Source organism: Bos indicus, chromosome 16 (assembly GCF_029378745.1).
Source record: "Bos indicus isolate NIAB-ARS_2022 breed Sahiwal x Tharparkar chromosome 16, NIAB-ARS_B.indTharparkar_mat_pri_1.0, whole genome shotgun sequence".
Classification (NCBI taxonomy): domain Eukaryota; kingdom Metazoa; phylum Chordata; class Mammalia; order Artiodactyla; family Bovidae; genus Bos; species Bos indicus.
The window spans coordinates 30898332-30922842 of NC_091775.1; the positions used below are offsets into that span (position 1 = coordinate 30898332).

Genomic DNA, 24511 nt, shown 5'->3' on the forward strand with positions numbered 1-24511 from the left:
TTTTCAACTAGTGAGTCTGAAAGTGTGTATATTGGTGTTGGGGTGGAGGCTGGTTTAGAAAAATTTGAGACCTTTTCACAAACAGACTCCCCATTCAGGACATATCAGAACCTTACAGCATAGAGTTAGTGGCTTGCCCATTTCAGGTTGAGAAACACTGGATTGGGTTTAGCACAGGAAGATGGTTATAGCTTGTAATCAATACATATATAAAGAAAGCTATAAATGTTTTTTTCAATCTTGGAAATATCTTAGAATATAAATGATTATCAACATCACTGCCTCAAATCTCTAAATACAAGGTGTTTGGGAATATAGCTTTGAACTATGCTAAAAAATCTATCAAAGACTTCTCCAGAATTGATTTATAAAAATTATAATCAGTCAGATCCATACTTTATCCCAAATCTTTTTTGAATTTTGCATAATGTGAATTATCAAGCTTTCTTTCTACATAATTAAAATCTCTATGAATCTCTACATAACTGCTTACACTGGATTATTCAGAAATTCATTTACTTTGTATGTGGCCAATTTAGGGAGCATACTTTAGGATCACTTTTTCACCCCATCAAAATAAAAAAGATACTTTACAATTTTAGTATTTTGGTTATAGAAATTTATATGAACATTCCTAAAGCTTTGCGGCCAAAGCCAAAAAACAACAACAAAAAAAGAAAATACAGAAAAGCAGAGTAGCAGTAGCAAGAGCAGCAGCACAAAGCATGCAATAAATGTAATACACCACAAAAACATTAGCATGTACTGCAACCACAGGCAAAAAGGATAAAAGAGAAGGTAGAGGGCATCGGGATGGGCACACAAGTGCAGTAGTCTCTTACACGTCTGCCTTTGCTAGCTGGAGTACAGGATGGAGAGCGCTTCAACAAAGAAAGGAGAATACTACGTTACAAATATTTACACACATGACTCTCAATGACTAATACTGTATTAACAGACAAAGTATATAAACATACATATAAAGACATAGTTCTGATAGGTTGAAAGTACAGGCATTTTCAGAAAAAACTGGAAGACAGGAAAGTAAAGAAAGTTGTTCAGGCTCCATCTAAGAATGGTAATCAAGTTTTCACTGGACTTTGCACAGTCACCCACCAAGTAATGATCCATCAAGTGAAGGCCAATCTCTTTTCTGGAAAGGTTGGTGGTGGCAACTTGAAATAAGAGTACAAAAAGGATCTGAATAACTCTGATTTAGTGCTAGTTAGCATTTAAACGAAGCATTTAATTAACTAGTTTTGCTTCAGGCATTTACTACCAAATTCTTACCCTTTTCAATGGTAAGCGCTAAATTAGGCCTTTAGAATTACTGATGTTGAATTAACACAAAAAGCTACTTCAACAATATTGTCCATCCTGACTAGACATTAGGCTTAATCAAAAGAAGGACCTTTGCCTTTCTGACATTAAACAATTAAGTAATTCAGAAAAGGTAACAATAAGTAGACAATTACATAGAAATATTTTTAAAGTTTTTGAAATTTGTGATGCTCAAGCAATAGAGCTTCCAAATATGTATCAGATCCAATCATTTTTCTAAAATCAATTCAACCTGATGTTTATTGAGGGTTTATAATATGCCAGGCACTTGATAGAGAGCACTGCAGTTCACAGACTGGTGGGGGAGCATCACACCACCAACAATGTGACGAATGATGTAATAAGGGCATGTACAAAGTTTTTTGGGAACCTGGAGGGGCATGTACAAGATTTTTATGGGTACCTAGAGAAGTGAATTTATAAACTGAGTCTACAGGAGTTACAGAAGATTTGAGAGAAAACCTCAAGGATAAGAAACATCATTCAAGATTAACAGTTTTACTTATACAATAACTGGCAGCTTGGTAAACAGGAATTATTATTTCTTTCTGTAGGAAATTGGAACGGTAGGTGACAAACACTGTAACCCAAGAGTTAACAGCAAACTAGGATTAGAAAGTCTACAGATTTCTAAACAGGTTCTTCTTAGTCCAGACAGCCTTCCATTATAGTAAAAGCTAAAGTCTCAGGTTCAAACCAAGTTATAGTCCTTCAGCTACTAACAGGAAGTACCTGTCTCCCTCCATACTCCCCAAAACCAAACAATCAAACATTAATAACTCAACCACCAGCCCTTTCTCTAGCAAACATTTAATCTCTCCTCTCTCTTCCTTAATAATGATAATAGCTAACATCTATCACATGTAAAACATATACAGGTACTTTTCAAAGAACTTTACATATATTAACTTTCAGAATCCTCATAGAAGAATTAATATAAGGTATTACAATCTCCATTTTAAACATGAAGAAAACAGATTAACTTGCAACAGGTCAAAAAACTGGTAAGTGGCAGAGGTAGGATTCAAACCTTCATAGTCAGACTCCGCAAAATGGTATACAATCACTGCCTCTACTTCTGAGCCTCTCAATCACTTCTCCATCTGGCTTCTGCTGTGACTGCTCTAGTGAAATACTGTGAGGATTAGGGTCTCCTGTTTGTCTGATGGTACCAGACATCTTGGCTGAACCTGAGGCTGCTAACTGTTCCCTCTTAAAACTGTACTCCCTTAGTTTTTGTGATGCAACACTTTCCTGAGTCATCCCCTGTGACCACTGCTCCTCCTCTTACGTGGAGTCCTATTCCTCCACCCTTCTCAATGTGAGAGATCCTGGGTTTGTGTTCTTACTCATCACTTTTCTTTTGCTACTAGGTTGGTACAAAAGTAACTGCAGTTTTGCATTGCTGAACTTTGCCATTTGATACTGGAATATATTCTTAAATAAATGTGGTTATGCTATATATCATTTTAAAGCACATTTCTTGCTTTATTTATTTTTTTGCTAATGACTTATTACACGCTGTTTATTTTGTATTTATTTTAGACTACAGAAATGACATTAGACAAAAAGTACACTCGAGTGATTTTTTTTTTTTAATTCGAGTTCAAAATGGGTTGTAATGCAGTGGAGACGACTCACAACATCAACAACGCATTTGGCCCAAGAACTGCTGAAGAACATACAGTGCAGGGGTGCTTCAAGAAGTTTTGCAAAGGAGACGAGAGTCTTGAAGATGAGGAGTGTAGTGACCAGCCATTGAAGTTGACAATGACCAACTGAGAGCCGTCATCAAAGCTGATCCTCTTACAACTACACAAGAAGTTGCCTAAGAACTCAACATCAACCATTCTATGGTCATTCGGCATTTGCAGCAAATGGGAAAGAGTGAAAATGCTCTACAAGTGGGTGCCTCAGGAGCTGACCGAAAATAGAGAAACTGTCATTGTATTCTATGCAACAAAAATGAACCATTTCTCAATCGAATTGTGATGTGTGACGAAATGTGGATTCTATGTGAAACCAGCAATGACCAGCTCAGTGGTTGGACCAAGAAGAAGTTCCAAAGCACTTCCCAAAGCCAAACTTGCACCAAAAGGAGGTCATGGTTAGTTTTTGGTGTTTTGCTGCCCATCTGATCCACTACAGCTTTCTGAATCCTGGCGAAACCATTACATCTGAGAAGTAGGCTCGGCAAATTGAGGCAAATTGATGAGATGCATTGAAAACTGCAATGCCTGCAGCCAGAACTGGTCAACAGAATGCGCCCGATTCTTTTCCATGACAATGCCTGACAGCACATTGCACAACCAACACTCCAAAAGCTGAGCAGATTGGGCTACAAACTTTTGCCTCATCTGCCATATTCACCTGACATCTTGTCAACCGACTACCACTTCTTCAAGCATCTCGACAATTTTTTAATAGGGAAAATGCTTCCACCACCAGCAGGAGGCAGAAAATGCTTCCCAAGAGTTCATTCAACCCAGAACCATGGATTTTTATGCTACAGGAATAAAAACTTATTTCTCATTGGTAAAAATGTGTTGATTGTAATGGTTGCTATTTTGATTAATAAAGGGTTTGAATCTAGTTACAATGAATTAAAATTCACAGTCCAAAACCCAGCAGCAGCAGCAGCAGCAATACAATCCCTCCCTGGCAGATCTCAATCTAGTTTCAACTATGTTGATCATTCCCAAATTTGTCCTGCCAGTTCCTGCTCACTCCTTTTCCTTAAGCTGCTGACTCATCTAGAAAACTATCTGTCGAACATTTCCATGTGCATGTCCCTCGGGTACCTCATATTTAACTTGTCCAAAAGGAAGCTGGCCACCTTTCTCCTCTGTTAAGACTTTTAATAAATATTACATATGGGACTGATTAAATATAAGCTCCTTAATATCTCCTTTCTACTCCCATGATATGCAGTCTGTATCTTTTATTACTGTACTTCTTCCATGGGTGTTATAATTATTTAGATGTCTTTTCCATCAGATCAGATCCTTAAGGGCAGATAATACTGTATTATGCTTAGCATAAAACTTGTAAACTTAAAAATTCTTAATAAATATTGAATAAATCCTTCTGAAATTATATGATATTTAACCTAAATATTTCCTATGGCATTCACCATTTTCTACTTCGCATAGTACATAACAGTGTATTTATTTTTTCTAATAATAAGTATTTGAGGTCTACTTCTATGTCTGATTTATCTTAGTATCTACCACTGTGCACAGCAGAGTACCACACACGTAAAAAGTGCTAAAATATTGAACATAGAGAAACCCTTACATATTGGCTATACATATTCTGAAAGTCCAGATTATGTTAAAATCATGAGAAAGAACACGGAATAGCTCAAATTATATTGCCATTATATGCAAAACAAGTCAAAATGTCTCTCAAAACTATCTTTGCATATGAAGGACAAGAGGTTTTCCAAGCTAACAGTGATACTAAATCACCATTGTAATAATGTTCTTCCCCAAGTGGCTACGGAGAAATCAGACCATTTTTATATTTTCAATAGAAAAGGGCAAGTTACACTTTCCTGATGGTACAATTAGAGGAAAACACACACACTCTTAAACCTCTTGAACATACCCACACATACCATGGTTTTCTAAAAACACTGAAATTGGGTCTCATAACAAGCACTGGAAACCAGTACATTTTCTTAAGTGTGCAATCATATACCATTTTATATCTAGATCTATAGATTGCCACCAGAATGTTAAGGCTGATTATGGGAGTAAGCATGAGCAGAAATGAAAAGAAGTAATTTATCTTATGGACACAGAGTTTAGCTAATAGATTCTAAGGTTTCAGTTAATGTATTTCAGAGGTCTTATTTAATTAAAAAAAAAAACGAAGAGATAAAAGACTACATAGTCATGACTGTTTCCCTCTAGTTACCCAAATACATTATTGATATAATATATATAATATATAATATAACATGCTGCCTAAAATAGAGAAGATTACATGTGACAATCTTCTGAAATGTAAGAATTTCAAGTCAGGTTGGACTTAATATGTGGAAGTTTTCAAAAAACAAGAATTAAAGGAGGAAATTATAGAAATTTCATTATTTCTTAGAAGGATCTAGGCCTAGCTTGAGTCACAGGATTAAAAACTCTTTACAATGCATGTTTCAGAATTTCATCTCTCATTGATTCTCATGTGTGATCAACTTTTCCCAGAATCAGTTAACCCAAGTTGCCAAGTTGCAGATTTCTGTGGCTGCTTATGACAGAATATGAGAAAAGATGCGGGGAGAACAATGTTAAAAAGCAAAACATACATGAAGGAACCTACTAGGGAGTCAGGAATGAAATTACATATTTTGGGACACCTTAATAAGCTTCTATAGGAGGCCAAAACCAAGAGTAGAATTCAGCTTGCCAATACGTTCAGGCTACTCTTCTCTTAATATGCCAGAATGCAAGAAAAAAACACATTAGGAGTACTAGACAATTGGACTAAATGTTTTATCTTTATTCCTTTATGTCTGACCTTTATATTCTAGAGCATTAATTCCTTGATTAACTTTTTTCCTCAGTACACTAGAGTAAGACAACCTCCAAAGAGCAAGATGGTACATTCTCATTTGCCAGATAAGTGGGCAATTTCCACATCTGTGAATTTCGCCTACATGAACAGAGAATAGACCTGTAATTTAATAAAACTCAAAATTTACCTAGCATATAGTTTTATACAACTGTACTTAGTACTCCTTTAATAAAGTCAAGTATTTTGGGGGTTCACTTGAAAAGGAGAAAATGAGTTGAACATAATGGGAAGTTTCTGTAAGCTTAGTCTGAAACGATTCCTTGATCTGCTACCATGGGAACAAAGGGAACAGATGGGGGGAAAATTCGACCTGGTAAGCTCCACTGCTCCCCACCTGTAACCTAGAGATGAGGCTGGACCTGATATGGAGTATCTCAGGCAGTCTACAATTGGGCAAGTGGGGCTGAGAGGAAAGATGAGGGTAAAAGAGTAAATAATTTCCACAGCAGAAGGGATCCTGGTGTTTGTTTGACTGCTGTCTTACTGGCTCATATGGGAATGCCTTACCGAAGAGACTACTTATCAAAATGCCTCAGTTTCTTTCTAAATTAACTCACCTCCCTTTTTTCTGTCCTAAAGAATGCCACACATAATCCATTTATCAACACTTCCCTATTACTCCTAAGACTGAGAATCCTAGTCACTGTCACTAGTAGGGGGGAAATAGATGGGGAAACAGTGTCAGACTTTATTTTTCTGGGCTCCAAAATCACTGCAGCCATGAAATTAAAAGACACTTACTCCTTGGAAGGAAAGTTATGACCAACCTAGATAGCACATTCAAAAGCAGAGACATTACTTTGCCAACAAAGGTTCGTCTAGTCAAGGCTGTGGTTTTTCCAGTGGTCATGTACGGACGTGAGAGTTGGACTGTGAAGAAAGCTGAGCACTGAAGAATTCGTGCTTTTGAACTGTGGTGTTGGAGAAGACTCTTGAGAGTCCCTTGGACTGCAAGGAGATCCAACTAGTCCATCCTAAAGGAGATCACTTCTGGGTGTTCTTTGGAAGGACTGATGCTAAAGCTGAAACTCCAGTACTTTGGCCACCTCATGTGAAGAGTTGACTCATTAAAAAAGACTCTGATGCTGGGAGGGATTGGGGGCAAGAGGAGAAGGGGACGACAGAGGATGAGATGGCTGGATGGCATGACCAACTCGATGGACGTGAGTCTGAGTGAACTCCGGAAGTTGGTGATGGACAGGGAGGCCTGGCGTGCTGCAATTCATGGGGTCGCAAAGAGTTGGACACAACTGAGCGACTGAACTGAACTGAACTGAACATATCTATTGGGCTTCCCAGATGGCTCAGTGGAACCCTCTTACACTGTTGGTGGGAATGCAAACTAGTACAGCCACTATGGAGAACAGTGTGGAGATTCCTTAAAAAAACTGGAAATAGAACTGCCATACGACCCAGCAATCCCACTGCTGGGGATACACACCAAGGAAACCAGAATTGAAAGAGACATGTGTACTCTAGTGTTCATCACAGCACTATAACCCCTTTATCAACACTTCCCTATTACTCCTAAGACTGAGAATCCTAGTCACTGTCACTACTAGGAGGGAAATAGATGGGGAAACAGTGTGGTATATAATGACTAAAATCACTGGGCTAAAGGTTATAGTGTTGATATAGTGTTTACTATAGCTAGGACATGGAAGCAACCTAGATTTCCATTGGTAGATGAATGGATAAGAAAGCTATGGTACATATACACAATGGAATATTACTCAGCCGTTAAAAAGAATGCATTTTAATCAGTTCTAATGAGGTGGATGAAACTGGAGCCTGTTATACAGAGTAAAGTAAGTCAGAAAGAAAAACACCAATACAGTATATTAATGCATATATATGGAATTTAGAAAGATGGCAACGATGACCCTATATGCGAGACAGCAAAAGAGACACAGATGTAAAGAAGAGACTTCTGGACTCTGTGGGAGAAGGCAAGGGTGGGATGATTTGAGAGAATAGCACTGAAACACGTATACTATCATATGTGAAACTGATCGCCAGTCCAGGTTCGATGCAAGAGACAGGGTGCTCAGGGCCAGTGTACTGGGATGACCCTGAGGGATGGGATGGGGAGGGAGGTGGGAGCAGGGTTCAGGATGGGGAACACATGTATACCCATGGCTGATTCATGTCAATGTATACCAAAAACCACTACAATACTGTAATTAGTCTCCAATTAAAAAAATATAAGGCAGGAGATGCAGGTTTGATTTTTGAATCAAGAAGATCCCCTGGAAAAGGAAAATGACAAACCACACCAGTATTCTTACCTAGGAAATCCCATGGATAGAGGAGCCTGGCAGGCTATAGTCCCTGGCATCGCAGAGTCAGACACGACCTACCGACTAAACAATACCAACATACCTATCTATTAGTGAGAGTGCTGTGGTATATAACAATTAAAATCAGTGGGCTCAAGATTTTCTAGGGTTCTTTTCTCCTTCAAAAGTCTGTTATTCTACATGTAGAAAAGTCCAAATGCCTAAGCTCCTTTGAGTTTCAGAAGTAAAGTGTGGAGAATGTATTCTGCTTTGTCTGAATCAGAGGGAAGGAAAGACTGGTGTTACAAATGCTCTTTCTCTTCTGTTAAGAGCTGTCTAAACAGTGTAACTTAAAAGGTAAGCAACTTGTTCCAAACGTCTTCCAAGACTGCCACAAATTCCAGCATTTATCTGAATTTTGAATAACAGACAAAACATACTGAGGAAAAACTAGAGATAGGAAAGTGATTAGGCATACTATTTTGTGTAAAATGATTATAGTGTTGACAGGCCTGTGTGTCGGGGGGTGAAGGATAAAGCCAGAAGGCAATTTTGGAGGAGGGGAAGCACTGCTAGTAAAGCACTGAAAAGTCGGAGGGCAGCATGAGGGCACCAGGTTACCAGGAGAAGGTCCATGATGTGTGGGCACAAAAGAAAACAGCACTTGTATAATTTTGCTTAAAACTAACCATATTCCCTCCTATACCTACAAATTCCAGCTGCAATTCAATTTTAAGTCTTCAGCACAATATTTTTCTTTTCTACAGCAATGAGACAGAAAACAGAAAAGAATGAGCAGAGGATGTTTCTATGGGTTAGTTAATAGAGTCTACCTAGTAACAGAGGGCAGTCACATATTATAAACAAGATGCACAACAGCCTAACTGGTTTGGGCACACAGAACAATCAAGATTTATATTCATCTGTAAGAATCCAAGCATTTAAGAGTAATAAGGAAGTCAAGAAACCTGAGTTTTATATATTAATACTAAATACCTTCGATGCTGAACCTAAGCATGCCAAAGACTGAATACCATTATTCTATTATGACCTTGAGGATGAAATGGATGATAACGATGGGAAGGGTAGTCATAGTTACAAACTACGAGGAGAAATAAGAGGTTTATGCCATAAAATATGAATTAAGAATACAAAAAAATTTTTTTAATGGCAGCTTACGGATAGTCTTCATCCTGACACGAAAAATCATTTCCAATAGTAATGCGATTCAACAGGAGGAAAGTATAGTGATTCATATTGGTGGTGACTGGAAGGCTGAGTGTTAAAGAGCTTAGAAAGTACTCAAGTGAAACTGAAATTGTGAACACGAAAGGAAGCTAAAGAGAACACAGCAATGGAGGGGAACTGGCCTATTAAGAGTAATGAAATAATAACCAATATCATTGAGGGCATTAAATACATTGTCACTTTAAATTTGCAAACAAGCTTATGAGATCAGTACTATTATTATCCCTGTTTGTCCAATAAGCAAACCAATGCATAGAAAGGTTAGATATCTTGCTCCAAATTATATACCAAGAAAGTGGCAGCGATAGGATTTGAATCAATTTAAGTGCTTCAGCAATAAATGGAGAGGAAAGTGCTTAGGAAGCAAATGAGGGAAAAACCATGCCCTTAAAGAGCTGGAGCCTGAATCAAAAAGATTTGGCAGTCTTTGTGAACTTAGCTCCTGCTTACTTTATAATAGTTCCTTTGTAACGCTTTACAATTTAGATCTGAATTGAACTGAATTGAATCGATGAATCTATGCTGAGTAACAGTGGGGGAAGGATAAGAAAGGATATTCCTGGAGCATGAGTGTCAGTGGGAAGCTTAGACACTGCAGCGGGGTGGTGGCGGCAGACAGCATGTGAGAGCAGAGACGAGACCGCAGGGGGCTGAAGTGTTTTTTGTTGAGAGGAGCTAATCTATTTACCAAAATACATACTACTCCTGCGCTTTACATTCAGAGATTTTTGTGAGAGAAAAAGGGATGTAGAAAAGAGTTTGTTAGAAAGAAAAATGAAAATGGTGTTCTAGAAGAAAGAACAATTAAAATATTTGTTCAGATTTCCTTTCCATTCTTTTTAAGGTGAATGTTACCTATACGGAAATACCATACTGAATATTTTAGTAAAATATACATTAGATTATAATATCAAATATTATTATATATCAAGAAAGTTTTCTTTTTAATCACACTTTAAAAAACCATAACTAGTATAATTATGTATCTCAAGAGTAGTAAAACAGTTTCCATTTGGAATGAAAAGGTGCACATTTTGGTATACATATTTCAAGAAATAAAGAAACACTCAAAACTATAGATCAGGATTTTTCTTTAGTAAAAAATTATGCTTAATACTCTTTTCAATGTAAGAATTATATTTAACAAAACACACAAAATAAAACATTAAAAGAGTTTCCCCTGATTTAAAAAAGTTATATGCACTGCATTTGCATCTGAACCCATTTTATTTCCTAATTTCTGTAAAGACAGAATGCTCAATAGGAAAATACAATGCTTTACAACAAGAATTACTGTGCCATTTAAAGCAGAATAGAGAATGTATATGTCAGGTATTTCTGTAAGAGAACAATATACATTAGGAACGTCTAAATTATTAAATCTATAGAATTAATTTAGGAGAGAATATGATAATGCAGTCAATTTACAGTGCATATGTTAACTAAATCAATTTTCACATTAGAAGAGAGATTCTGTCAGCATTAAAAACCGATTTGCACTCAACTATTGTGTTATGTATGATAAACTCTATTGGAAGAGTTAATAAAATGTCACTTTTTATTATACCACCAGAGGCTTGCTTTTAACTAACATATAAACCAAGTAGCAAACTGCTGGAAAGAAAAGGGAAATGTGAAATAGAAACTGCCTTGAAAAACAAAAATGAGCAATTATTTATATCTATATAGCTATATAGTGACAATAATCAAATAAGCATTCCAGTCTTCAGAACTGTTGCAAAGAATGGAACTACAGAGATTCTCTGATGGCCAATGCATTTTTTTAAAGTACATTTTTATTTTATTATACTTAATAATGATAACTCTTCGTTGTATTTAAGGTAAGAAAGAAGCACATTTTGGCTCACAAATTATCAAGTGTGATATTTCTAAAACTGACTGCATTACTAGGTAAATTCTTCATATCAATTCACTGATCTTTTTTACTGAAGGATGCATTTGTTTGAAAATCAAAGACTTACGTCATCCAAAAAATCAATCAGTGAAGATGAGGAAGAAGAAAAGGAATCCTATTTAACGAATACAGCAATAAAAAAATAGAAAATATGGATGAAGCAATTTAATAAGAACAAATAATAAATCAAAAATTTTGTAGAACAATTGAAAGGCAAATGACATTAATTCAAATAAATAAATGAGAAAAGCAGTCATTGTCATTGTTTCTCAAGAAACTTAGAAATTCATTAAGTACGTTTTAAAGAGTGCTTTTTTTCCCTTTCCCAAAAGAACGAAATACAATTCATATTCTGTGCTCAAGGTGTAATAAATTGAAGCTCATGGCAAATCATTACTAATTAAATTAAATGGAAGCACTTTAAAAGGTAATAACTAAAGGTAAACAACAGAATCTCTGCCTTCTAACTGTTCCCGCTAGAATGTAAGGTTCCTGAGGGGCAGGACTTTGTGGATTTTGTCAGCACTACAACAGTGCCTTGCTCAGATATGTACAATTATCTGTTGATTAACATATAATTATTAACAAATTTTTTCTGAGATTAAAAAGTTCAACCATAAGCTTTTTTCTAGCAAAAAATTTAAGTACCAAAGAAGGACAGTCATACAGTCACTATCTCACTATTCTGGAGTGTGCCAAATAAACTCTACATGCAATACTTTGAACAAAAAGCATTCCTTTGGTATACTTCTAAACAACTGTATTGATTTGGAATTGGAACCAGCATCGCCCTATTGTGAGCTCTGACGTTTTCACTTGCTTTTTTTTATTGTGGTTCTTTGCTTTGGAGGAATAAAAAGTTAAAATTATTTAAAGTTAGGATCTGTTCTAAACTTAGTGTTCCTCAGGGAAAGAGATGAAATTTCTTTTAAATCTTACAATGACCCTCTTATTTAGATCTTAGATTTCTCTTAAATACAAGAAAAGTTTATGATTAAAGTTTCCATAATATTGCAGGACATATATTTCTTTCATAATACATTTTTGTTTATATAAGATTCTAGGTCCTCTTATATGGGATGCAATAAAAGTTTTATTGCAAATAAATTTTAAATCACAAAGTAAATTTTAAATCGACCACAGGGGATATCTGAAAGGTTTAATACTTACTTCAAATTGATCCAGAGCATCGGTAGGCGTATTCAAAAATGCCAAGAAAGAATGCTGTGAGTCTTGGTGCTCTATACCTAGAAGACAGCAGCAACTTTTCTTAAAACTAGAACAATTAACACTAATTTTCATGGATGGATGACCTTTCCTGTCTGAATATATTAAAAAGCTGCTCGCAAACTACCATATTTTAAAACGAATTAACTTTATTAACTCCACATATTAAAAAAACTAAAATACATTAGTGTTTCTTGTACTATCACTCAATAGTTAAACTACATCAACCTCTAGGAAATACTTGTTTCTTGACTTACTTGAGTTCTTGAATTTCTTCTCCTATACAGTATACCATAAAAAGCACATTAAATCTTTTGGTAGACTTGGGAAATTTTTTAAAAATAGGACTCTGGTTAGGTCTGATTTTTCTAAGGTAATTTAGCACCAAACAAGGTTTCCTTATTGAAATACTTTCATCAAATATATAGTATACACCAATACAAATAACCTTTTATTTAAAAAATGCAGTGATAAATCACACTTATTAAATTATGAATAAACTTTTGCTCAGGCTTCAATCTGATTTCATCTACTGTTTTATTGAAAAATTGCATGACAAAAGTTTGTCTGAGAAAAACTAGGGCTGGAGAATGAGGACTCTAAACCTAAGCTTTTCTCAGATAAATTTTTAAAAATTTGATGCATATCTCTTGGCTATGGTATTAATTCTAACTGCATAATTTCCAAAATAATTCTTAATCATATACATATAATGATAAATATTAGGGAGGAAAAAGGAGAAACACCAATACACGCTCTGATCTCCATATCATTAGGACTAAACTGATCCACTAAATTGGTATCAATTTATGTGCTTTTTTGAATTACTCTCTAATAATAACCCATGGTTGCTGAACACGGCAGTACAGAAATTTGCTCCATCAATAAATATTTGCTGAGAGGGTTTTTTGCCAAGCCCTGTCTAGATACTGGAGATACAATAGTAAAGAAAGAGACAAACAAAATCCTTGCCCTCATTATATAAATATTACATCATATTATTTAAATAGAACATTATTTTATAACATAGTGAAATTTTATTATTCTGCAATGCTCAAAATTCAAATAAAAGCCAGAGGCTAACATGCAATGTAATACATTTAATTTCTTCTTTTGCAAATTTAGATCTACTATAAAATGAGGCAATCAATGCCAACTGGTTAAGTCATACTCCTCACTGTTCTCTTTTCTATATAAATTGCTTTTTGGGCCACAGGTCCTCCATGTCTTATATACTTTTTCCTCTACTCGCTAAATAATGCAGCTCCCTCCATTCTTCATACATGAAAATTAAGCTTGACTCTCATTTTAGCATGATGCCTTGTATTTCTAATCTGAGTTCCTAATTCACTTTTTCTGGATTCCTTCCTTTCTCATTCATAACAAAAAATTATTAAACATCTACTACTTTTAATGGCTTTTTTCATGTTAACTCCTTTGTGATTACTCTCTTTCCTCCAGTTTTAAAAGCAGATAGAGAGACCCAACCAGCTTTGTCACACTGTGTCATAGGACTGGGAAATAGAGGGCAGCACACAAGTACAACTTAGAGCCAATTAATTAGGTCAGTATTTAGCCAGGAATACTGTCAGGAAAATGAATTTCTAACAACTGTACATAAGAGATCCTAACTGAGAGGTAGTCAAAAGGTACAAAGTTCCAATTATAAGATAATAAGTACTAGGGATGTAATGTATAACATGATTAATATACAAAAAAAAAAAAAAACTGTACATAAGAGATCCTTTCATTAAGAAAATAACATTCTGAATTTTTAAAAATTAAATCTTCATATTCTTAATGCCCACATGATGGAAAGAAAATTGAAGTTCATGTAATAAAGCTACCAAGCACTCTGAGTTACTTTTTACATTCATTATAACGTGCTGAAGTAATATTTTCAAGAAAATGGGAATAAACTCTGAGAAGTCCCACAGGGCAAGCAATTCGAGTGTCAAACATGGAAGAAGATGTCAAAATAATTCTTTGTCATTGAATTGCTTTTCTAATATTGGATTAATCTAGTTATTTCTACATTATTTCTTCAACTACCTGGAGAGCGAATCCTCTACAACATTTGAGAATAGTATAAAGTATATGAAAAGAACAAATGTTTCTAATCACAAAAATACTGTTCAAGATATAGTCCATGGCCCTGAAAAACAGTTGAATATATGGCAAAATGAGTTTTCTCTTATGAAATCTTTAACAGTGTATCAGATAAAACAAAATAACTCAGAGACTTTATCTACCAAATATGTGCATGTGTGTACCATATATTCATGCATGTGAAGAATTCTTCTGCCTACACATTAAATTGATTCTTTTATAATAAAATGTATTTGTAACAGAACATTACATCCTGATGGATGCAAAACACATTCTCATACCCTTTTCAGATCTAAGCTCTTCAGTGTCCTTTATCAGTTGTTCGATTTCTGATAGTAGTTCCAAGTTCTTCTTCTCTGAATCTTTTAGTTTACTTAAATAAGGGAACAAAAGGAAAAATGTCATTATTTATATTGTTTGTCAATGAGCCATCATGTATGTAGTTGAACTTACTTGGTTTAAATGTCAGTCATGATGATGTAGGGAACTGAAAACCACTGCAGGAAGGACAAATCCAGCCTGTCATCTACTCTTGTGCAAATAAAGATTTATTGGAACACACTCGGGCTCATTCATTTATATGCTGTCTGTGGCTGCTCTCATACTCAACAGCACAGCTGAGTAGACAGAAACTATGTGGCCTATAAACCCTAAAGTATTTATTATCTTGCCTTTTATTGAAAAAGTTGCTAGCCATGAGCTAAATTATTAAATTAAAAAAATGTATAAAATCAAACATTAACTTTAGAATTGTTAAATTTCTTTCATAGAGAACCATAAGACTAAGTTTATAATTTTCAGTTTGACTTGTATTCCTGATTTATAAACAAATGTGGAAGTTTATGTCCTAAGCTTAAGAAGAAAGATCTCACTAACTCCAAATTACAATACAGAGAATGACATTTAGTAGTTCTTCATGTTGGGATCAATTCATATTCTCCAGAAAAAGTTCTTTTCCATTTCAGTGTCACACTAGCACATTTGAGTAAAGCATATTTAATTTATAATTGACTTATAATAAGAATTTATAATTCAACTGAGGAATTTATAATTCAATTCAATCAGAGATACATGGCATCTCTGATATAATTAAAAACATTAATGACTGCAGTTAAGGACTAAGGCTTCATACCATTAAAAACAATTTATGGGCCTATACTTCCTTTTGTGACTCAATGACCTTGCAACCTTAGGTATTCTGAGCACTGAATGGATTTTTCTATTTGTATTTTGATTTGTAACATGAACTTTCTACTGTTCCTCCATATCACCTACACTGACTTATTCTTGAACCAATCCAATTATGATTTTCCTTTTATCATTTATTCAGAGTATGATTTGGTCTACTGCTGTGATAACAGTGGAGGGAATATATTAATTAGCTAACTGTCTTGAAGAGTGTGGAGGATATACTTTTTGTAAACATAGTAAGAAAAAATTATAATTTAAATATATTATACCACTGTGAAATTCATCATCACTAGAACCTTCATTTATAAAAAATCTATGGTAGAGGCCAGAAATTACAGATGACTGTATTTTGTTCTGACTCTATGCTACATTTTTATACTAATGTAATATTCTTGACCAAGAGATAATTTTGAATTTAATACTATAAAATTTGAAAATGAACTAAATTATACAAAAAAGGGAAAAGTAAATAATAGAATATTAATACTATTAATTCCACTTTAAGAACAAGTCAGATAGAAATAGAGCTGTATTAAAGTCCCATTACTGCATAAAGGCCTAAAAGAATCAATTCATTTTCACACATTCACAGTTTTTTTGTGGTCATCATTTAAAAAAAAAAAAAGTGATAGGTAGGAAACTAAATATGTAATTTCTCTCCAGATACTTTTGGATCAAATCAGAAATCACTCTAGTGGGACTATAGAGTCTTACCATTCTGTTATGATGTTAGATGCTTTAACTTTATTCAGCTCTTCTTGGATGGCCTGTTTGGCTCTTATTTCTGCATCCAGAGCTGACTGTAACTCCAGTCTGGCTGACATATCCAGTTTTGCAAAACGTCGCATTTTCCAGGGCATATCCTATGAGACAACATGACTGTGCTTTTAGTTCTATTCTAAAGTTCAGTAATGTAAGTGAATTTTGAAAGTACTTAAAAGAACTATCTTGCTCTAATTACAGAATAAAAGAGATATATTTATTACTTGTGAAAATACATTTTCATTAAATTCAGAAATAACTAGACTCATTATAAATACATTTATTTTTCATGGTTATTACCATTAATGGTTAGCCATACAAATGACAGCTAAGCAACTATGTATTATAATTTCTTAAACTGGAGGAACTTGGAATGATTTCTTATGAAAAACTTTCCAGGAGGCAAAAACTAGAAAAACTGATATAATTACTCAGATTCATTACAGTGTTTTCTGAGCCTTCACCCCAACTAATATAATAAGCCTGTTGGCTAAATGGTAGAGCTTACTGTTGCTCGGGTCCCCAAGCTGGAGTTTCTTAAAGCTTCCAATTCTTCAGTCATTTTAGAAGCTAAGGCTTGAAGATACCCTCGTGCATCCTTTTCATCACTGACCCTAGAATATATACAAATTAAAACAGAGCTCAAGTACCAGAGTAAATCAGAAAACTTCAGTGAGATGTATATTATTTTAAAGCATCATTAAGAAATAAGTGAAAAGTGACAGAAATTTAAAGATGTTCTTAATATCATTTTTTAAAGGTCTACCACAGTACTACTATCTGTCAACAAGCAGGAAATGCTTTACTGAATTGTTTGGGAGTCAGCACATGTATCAGTAGTGATTAAGAACTTGATTCTTGAGTTAAGTAGACCTAGGTTCAATTTGTAGCTCACTGCTTATCAGTTGTATGACTTTACATAAGTCATTTACCACCTCTAACTCTCTGCTATCTCAGTTAGAAGATGGGGTAATAATAATACCACCTACCTCAAGGACTAGATTATAACTAAATGAGAATACATGTGAATTTTCAGCCTAATGCATAGAACATGAGTGTGTTCTCATCGCTCAGTCGTGTCTGACTCTTTGCAACCCCATGGATTGTAGCCTGCCAGGCTTCCCTGTCCATGGAATTTTCTAGGCAAGAATAGTGGAGCAGGTTGCCACTTCCAACTATAGAGGATCTTCCTGATTCAGGGATTGAACCTGTGTCTCCTGCATCTCCTGCATTGGTGGGTGGATTCTTTACCACTGTGCCACCTGGGAAGGCTGCCTAGAACATACAGTTTTATCACTACAAACTATTACTGCACATGAATGAAAATGAATGAATGAGGAGTGTTTCAAATAATATGAGTGAATTTAAACAAAGGAAAATAAATGTTTCATTACTGAAATCCTTTCCTGATTATTAAAACATTTTCCTGGTTATTTTATACTAGTCTTTTCTCTCTTCTAGTAATACTATACACACTCACCATTATCTTTCTTTTCCATTCAAAACAAACTCTACCTCAATGGCCATATTTAGCAGAAATTAAATTCCTAAATTCATATTTCTAATCTTAACCTATAAGTCGTCTTTTCTAAAGCATACTAGAAATCTCCACTCAAGATACCTGAGAATGACCTCAGGCTCACCAACAAACAAAAGAACAACTAAAACTGATATCATTCTCCCCCAAAGTTGTTTCTTCTCCTGATCTTTCCCACTTCAATGATATCACCATTTTTCTCAATCTCTCCAACTCAGAATTTCAGAAATACTCATTCCTCCTCATTTCTTGCCCTTCATTTGTATTTAAGTCCTATAGATCCTTCTTCCATAATGTCTTCCCCATTTGTTCAATTTTCCCCAAACTTTCAGGAGATACATCTGAAAAATGAATTTTATGGGCCAGTCTGTTACTTCAATGCCTTTCTGTAGTATCATTTCAAAGAGAAAGAATGAAGTCTTCTGATGAATCTAGGTTGAGAAGAAAGGTCCCTGTTCCAATACAAGGTGAGCAACAAGGTTTCCTTGCCCTAAAAGGTTTAAAATTTTTTTTTCATATGAAAGAGATATTTCATAGGAAAAGGCAGAGGGAGCAGAGTAAGAGGACCATCAGACCATAAGACTTCAAATGAAGTCTTATATACAGCATGTTTGTTTTATTTTAAAAATGTTAATTTGACCAATGGAAACATTTACAATTCTGCATATGACAAGTTTCCAAAATCTTGTGTTAGCATTTTTTAATACACCAGATTAAAAAACCAGAAACAGCTGAGACTTTTAACGTTTATAAGCTTGCAAAGAATATCATAGTTAACTTTCAAATAGTTTAGAACCCTGAGAACAGTGAGTATATCTTTTACTTTTAGCCTATTAGGTATTTAATAATTTGTTATCTAATGTATTAGTCCAGTTCTAAATAACAGCTTTAATGCAGATTGACTTCCTGTATTCTTGATTTTTTCTGCATATTTCATTTGAATGTGAAATATGCAGAAAAATTTCATCTTCATCCTTTCTACTAACCCTTTCCAGACAGTCCATAATTATAGCTTCTTTCCTTTACTAGAACCACTTCCCATTCCATCTCAATTCATCATGCAATCACTTGAAAAGATCAGTGGTCTAGGATTGCAGGCTTTGGCTAAATCAGTTTTGTCTTCTATAAAGTCATTTTCACTAACATCTTAGTTACAAATTTGATTACATAATGATGGAGTTACAAATGAAGAGTCATAATGTTTGATGTATAAGCAAGGTTAAAGATTATAGTGATTTTGCTTCAGAACTGCAGTTTATGACAAGGATATCAATTAAATATTAAAGAACCATTAAATGTACTATTTGGAACACAACCAAACTTCCACAATTTGGGCATTTTCCTTCAGATATGCAGTGAATAGTCACATTCATAAGCTAAAGCTGAGTTAACATAAGGGTTCTACAGATAAATCAGTATCAAAATACATGAGTCAACTGGGTAAGATTATTTAAAAAGACAGTGTTTATTCACTTATGATTTCATTTAAGAAGGAGAGTATTAATCTAATATAAGCAAGGAAAAAATGCTTAGAGAACCAAAATAAGAGCATGATAAACTAAAATTCTCACCAAATTCTTGGTCTATAGATATATGAAGAAACCAGTAGTTGTTTATGTAAATAAAACATCAATAATATGCTGAAAAAGTCAGAAAGTTAAAAAGCATAAAAAGTTAAGCTACCTATTTTCATTAGAAAATACAATCCCTATTGGATTCAACTTTAAGTATTATAAAAATATACAGATTTTTACAAATATCAGAACAATCATTTAATGAGTTAATTAATATGAAAGTCACTAAGGTAATTATCTCAAATTAAATCCTATGGGCTTAAAGAACAGTTGATAAAACTAACTGTAACCATTTAATGTCTTTAAAATGCCAGATGTGAATTAGTCTGTTTTAATTATGAAAAAGGTGAAGGCATAACATCTTTAGCTTCTAAAATTTTCTCCAGGCTGTTTCCTAAAATAAACACAAATACAGGAATTTTGGTCTTAGAAATATTGATGGCTAGCAAATGAGTTTCTTCAGTTCTATAAGAACTCTCTTCAGAGAGAATAATATTTTCTTTCTTAGAAAGAAATATCAGCTTCTAATGAAACTGTAAAAGCTGATATGGAATATCTGACAGTTAAGGAAAAGCAGAAAAAACAGCAAACATAGAAGAAACACAGACTAATAATAAATATTCCTCCTGGAATTCATACCAATTTGACTATATGGCCAAAAATCAGCCAAAAAACACATTTAAAGAGTACTCACCACTGAATTATTTCTGTGATCTGAGCCTCCCAATGAGCAACCGATTCCTTCTTATCTGCTAGATCTTTGACCTCTTCTTCTAACTGCTGGTTGCGTGCACTTAAGTTCTCACACAGAGTGGTAAGCTGAAAGGCAGTTTCAAGATGCTTAAAGAAGTGTGACTTTTAGGAACAGGACTCAGATGCCTCTTGTTAAATTTTGTAAGTCAAAAGTGCTTATCTTCCTGATTTCTATTGTGATGCACGCCCTGGTCACTGAATTTGGAAACATCAAGTACTCTGAATTCTCCTTCTGCCTTTGCTTTCCCTTCACTCCCTATATTAATTGGTTCCATTTGTGAACATTTTCCATTTGCCAGGAAGAACTCCCCAATTCTGCTGGTAACAACATCTCTCATTTTTTTTGTCTTAAAATATCTCTATGTCATCTTCTTTAAAAAAAAAAGAAACTTATAATGAGTTTCAAGTATATACAAAAATGAATAGAAGAGTATAAACAAATTCCCATGAACCCATCATTAGCAACTTCAACAGTTATCACCTTAATGTCAATCTTATTTCATTTGTACACCTGTCTTCTTACCCCCTCCTCCAGTATTATTCTGCAGCAAATACCAAACATCATATAATTTTATCCATATATATTTCTGGTGTATCTCTAGAAAATAAGGCTCTCTGTTCATAACCACAATATTATTATTATATTTAACAAACTTTCTTACATAGGTAGTCTTATATATGCCAATGCCAAGTCACTTCAGTCATGTCCGACTCTGTGCGACCCCACAGACAGCAGCCCACCAGGCTCCCCCGTCCCTGGGATTCTCTAGGCAAGAACACTGGAGTGGGTTGCCATTTCCTTTTCCAATGCATGAAAGTGAAAAGAGAAAGGGAAGTCGCTCAGTCGTGTCTGACTCCTAGCGACCCCATGGACTGCAGCCTACCAGGCTCCTCCGTTCATGGGATTTTCCAGGCAAGAGTACTGGAGTGGGGTGCCATTGCCTTCTCTGAGTCTTATATATAGGTAGTCACTATTCAAATTTCCAGTTGTCTCAAGATATCAAAAGACTTAACAGCGTGTTAAACTGAATCGTACCAATAAGTAAACATAACATAATGGTTGCTCTGTCTTTTAACATAACACAATGGTTGCTCTATCTTTTAAGCCTCTCTTACTCATATGGCAACCCACTCCAGTACTCTTGCCTGGAGAATCCCATGGATGGAGGAGCCTGGGGGGCTACAGTCCATGGGGTCGCAGAGTCGGACACGACTGAGCGACTTCACTCACTCACTCTTAGGTTCTGGAGTACTCGTCTTGGGTAGCTGTTTAACAGAATACCATAGTCTGAGGGGCTTAAACAAGAACTATTTATTTCTCCTGGTTCTGGAGGCTGGGAGGTCCAAGATCAAGGCATCTGCAGATTCAGTGTCTGGCAAGGGCCCACTTCCTGGTTTATAGATGGCCACGGGATGAGGGAGTTCTGTGGGGTCTCTTGTATAAGAGCACTAATCCTATTCATAAGGGCTCTACCCTGATTGCCCAATCATCTCCCAAAGGCTTTGTCTCCAAATAGCACTACATTGGTGACTAGGTTTCACATCTGAGTGCTAGAGGAACACACTTAGGACACAGCAGCTCCCTTCCAACACTTTAAATTTTCATGTAATTTATTTGTTGAAAAAAGTAGGTTGTTTGTCTTATAGAGTTTTCTATACTCTGAATTTTTGCTTTCATTTTTGAAAGACATTTTCTGCTGTATAAAATATTTCAGATTGGCAGTTATTGTCCTTCAGCATTCCTTTATTTCTGGGTTCTGTTCCTTTTCTGTTGGAAAGACAGCTTTAAGTTTAGCTGTTGCTCCTTTGAATATAACATGTCTTTCTTCTCTGGCTGCTTCCTGGATTTTCTTTGGTTGTTCTGTTGTAGTTCAGCTGCTCAGTCACGTCTGACTCTTTGCAACCCCATGGACTGCAGCATGCCAGGCTTCCTGGTCCTTTACTATCTCCTGGAGTTTGCTCAAACTCATGCCCATTGAGTCAATGATGCCATCCAACCATCTTATCATCTGTTGTCCCCTTCCCCTCCTGCCTTCAATCTTTCCCAGCATCAAGGTCTTCTCCAATGAGTTGGCTCTTCGCATCAAGTGGCCAAAGTATTTGAGCTCCAGCTTCAGTATCAGTCCTTCCAATGAATATTCTGGGTTAATTTCCTTTAGGATTGACTGGTTTGATCTCCTTACTGTCCAAGGGACTCTCAAGTCTTCTCCAGCACCACAGTTCAAAAGCATCAATTCTTCGTCAATCAGCCTTCTATATGGTCAACTCTCACATCTGTACATGACTACTGGAAAAACCATAGCTTTAACTATACAGACCTTTGTTGGCAAAGTGATGTCTCTGCTTTTTAATATGCTGTCTAGGTTTGGTTGCTGGTTTTTGCAATTCTTCCATAGTATGCCTGATAGGGATTTAATTTCCCTTTAGGGTCTGTGACATTTCTTGAATTTGTAGCTAAATATTTCTCATAGGTTTTGGAAAATGGTGGGCTATTAACTTTGCAAATATTGCTTCTGCCACAAACGTTCTCTCTCCTTCTGGGAAAGCAAATATTTTCTGTCAGATTTTTTTCATCACATCCCCTATGTCTCTATATATACCTTTTTTATATATTTCTGTGCTTTAAAACGTATTGATATATCTTTACTTCAGCATGGAAAGTTTATTTACCCTTTCTTTGCTTCTTTCCAATCTACTGTTAAAATTTTCTGTTAGGTGTTTCAATTATTTTATTTTTTACTCTTAAAGATTTATTTGACTTCTTTGTATAGGTTCCAGGTGTCTGCGGAAATTCTACATGTCTTCTATTTTCTTTACTGGGAATTGTGTAGGTCTGTTTAAACTGACTAGTTTTCCTCTCATTTTTTATTTTCTGACTTAATATTTGGTTGCTGTTATATTTTTATGTCTTGGTTTTATTAGGTTGTTTTTCTTGGTATGCATTGTAATTTCTTACTGCATGCCATGCACACCGAATGAAAATTTTAAAGATAATCTGAGACTCTATATAATATCTTCCTCCAGAGAGCGTTTACTTATACTCTGGCAGGCAACTAAACAAAGACAGATGAAGGACTGAATTACTTAAAGGCTGGGTTTCAGTCACTGAGTGGGCTCTTCTCTTTTTGGTTCATGCTTATTATGAAAATGGAGTCTTTTCAATGACCTTAATTGAAAGCTTGAATTGATTATCAAGGATCCTGCATTGATATTTAGTTTTTAATCTCTCCAAACTCGTGATAATACTGTGGAATAGTGTGCTCAACTTCCTGGATTCTCAGTGATAGCGTTCATACCAGCAAATCCTCAAGTGGCAATGAATGCTGGGCTCATCTCTCAGTTCTACTCCTTTCTGTAGGATCTGGGTCAGTAAAGTCTAGGCTGCCTTCCTATTTTTCCAATGCCTTCTTGCAGATGAATACTGTAGGCAAACATTTTGATGTTGGGCAAAACTAATACAATATTGTAAAGTTTAAAAATAAAATAAAATAAAAAAAAAGAATACTGTAGGCAGTATTCCTACTGTATTAAAAAAATTTTTTTTTTAAATCCATCCAGCTTTATAGTTCTTGGTGAGGTGGTAGTGGTAGGTATGATGTAAGCTAATCTGTCACAGAAGCAAAACTTCTTGCTTTATTAAGTTTTTAAAAATCCATGATAAAATATTTGCATGTAATTTTTACTTCATGGCTACATTTTTCTGATAAATGGTCTCACTCTGCCATTAGTTATCACTATTCCTTTCTCCCTTTCTGGTATGTTTATAGTTTATTTTTGATTACTCAGTTTGAAGGAGGTGAATTTATCCTAGAACAATTATTAACAGGTTTGTGAAGATGAGAGGCCATGGGATGATTAAATTTATGTCAACTTGACTGGGTCATAGGGTGCCTAGACATCTGCTTACACATTATGTTGGTATCTCTGAAGATGTCTCTGGGTGAGATTAACATTTGAATCAACTGACTGAATAAAGCAGATTACCCTTCCTAATGTG

At 35.2% G+C, this 24511-nt stretch overlaps 1 protein-coding gene across 19 annotated transcripts in view; it reads right to left on the bottom strand.

Moving 5' to 3' along the window:
* CDC42BPA (CDC42 binding protein kinase alpha) overlaps window positions 1-24511 on the bottom strand; it is a 299393-nt gene that overhangs the window by 47077 nt on the left and 227805 nt on the right. For 7 of the 19 annotated variants that reach the window (XM_070768074.1, XM_070768070.1, XM_070768077.1 and 4 more), the window contains 7 exons: window positions 20456-20580; window positions 17159-17264; window positions 16603-16751; window positions 14979-15070; window positions 12532-12608; window positions 11429-11476; window positions 843-881 (listed from right to left, as the gene is read on the bottom strand). In XM_070768074.1, coding sequence (XP_070624175.1) covers window positions 843-881; window positions 11429-11476; window positions 12532-12608; window positions 14979-15070; window positions 16603-16751; window positions 17159-17264; window positions 20456-20580 — 636 coding nt within the window. The remainder of the gene's footprint in view (window positions 1-842; window positions 882-11428; window positions 11477-12531; window positions 12609-14978; window positions 15071-16602; window positions 16752-17158; window positions 17265-20455; window positions 20581-24511) is intronic. The other 12 variants (XM_019976037.2, XM_019976041.2, XM_019976043.2 and 9 more) reach the window with 4 other exon arrangements.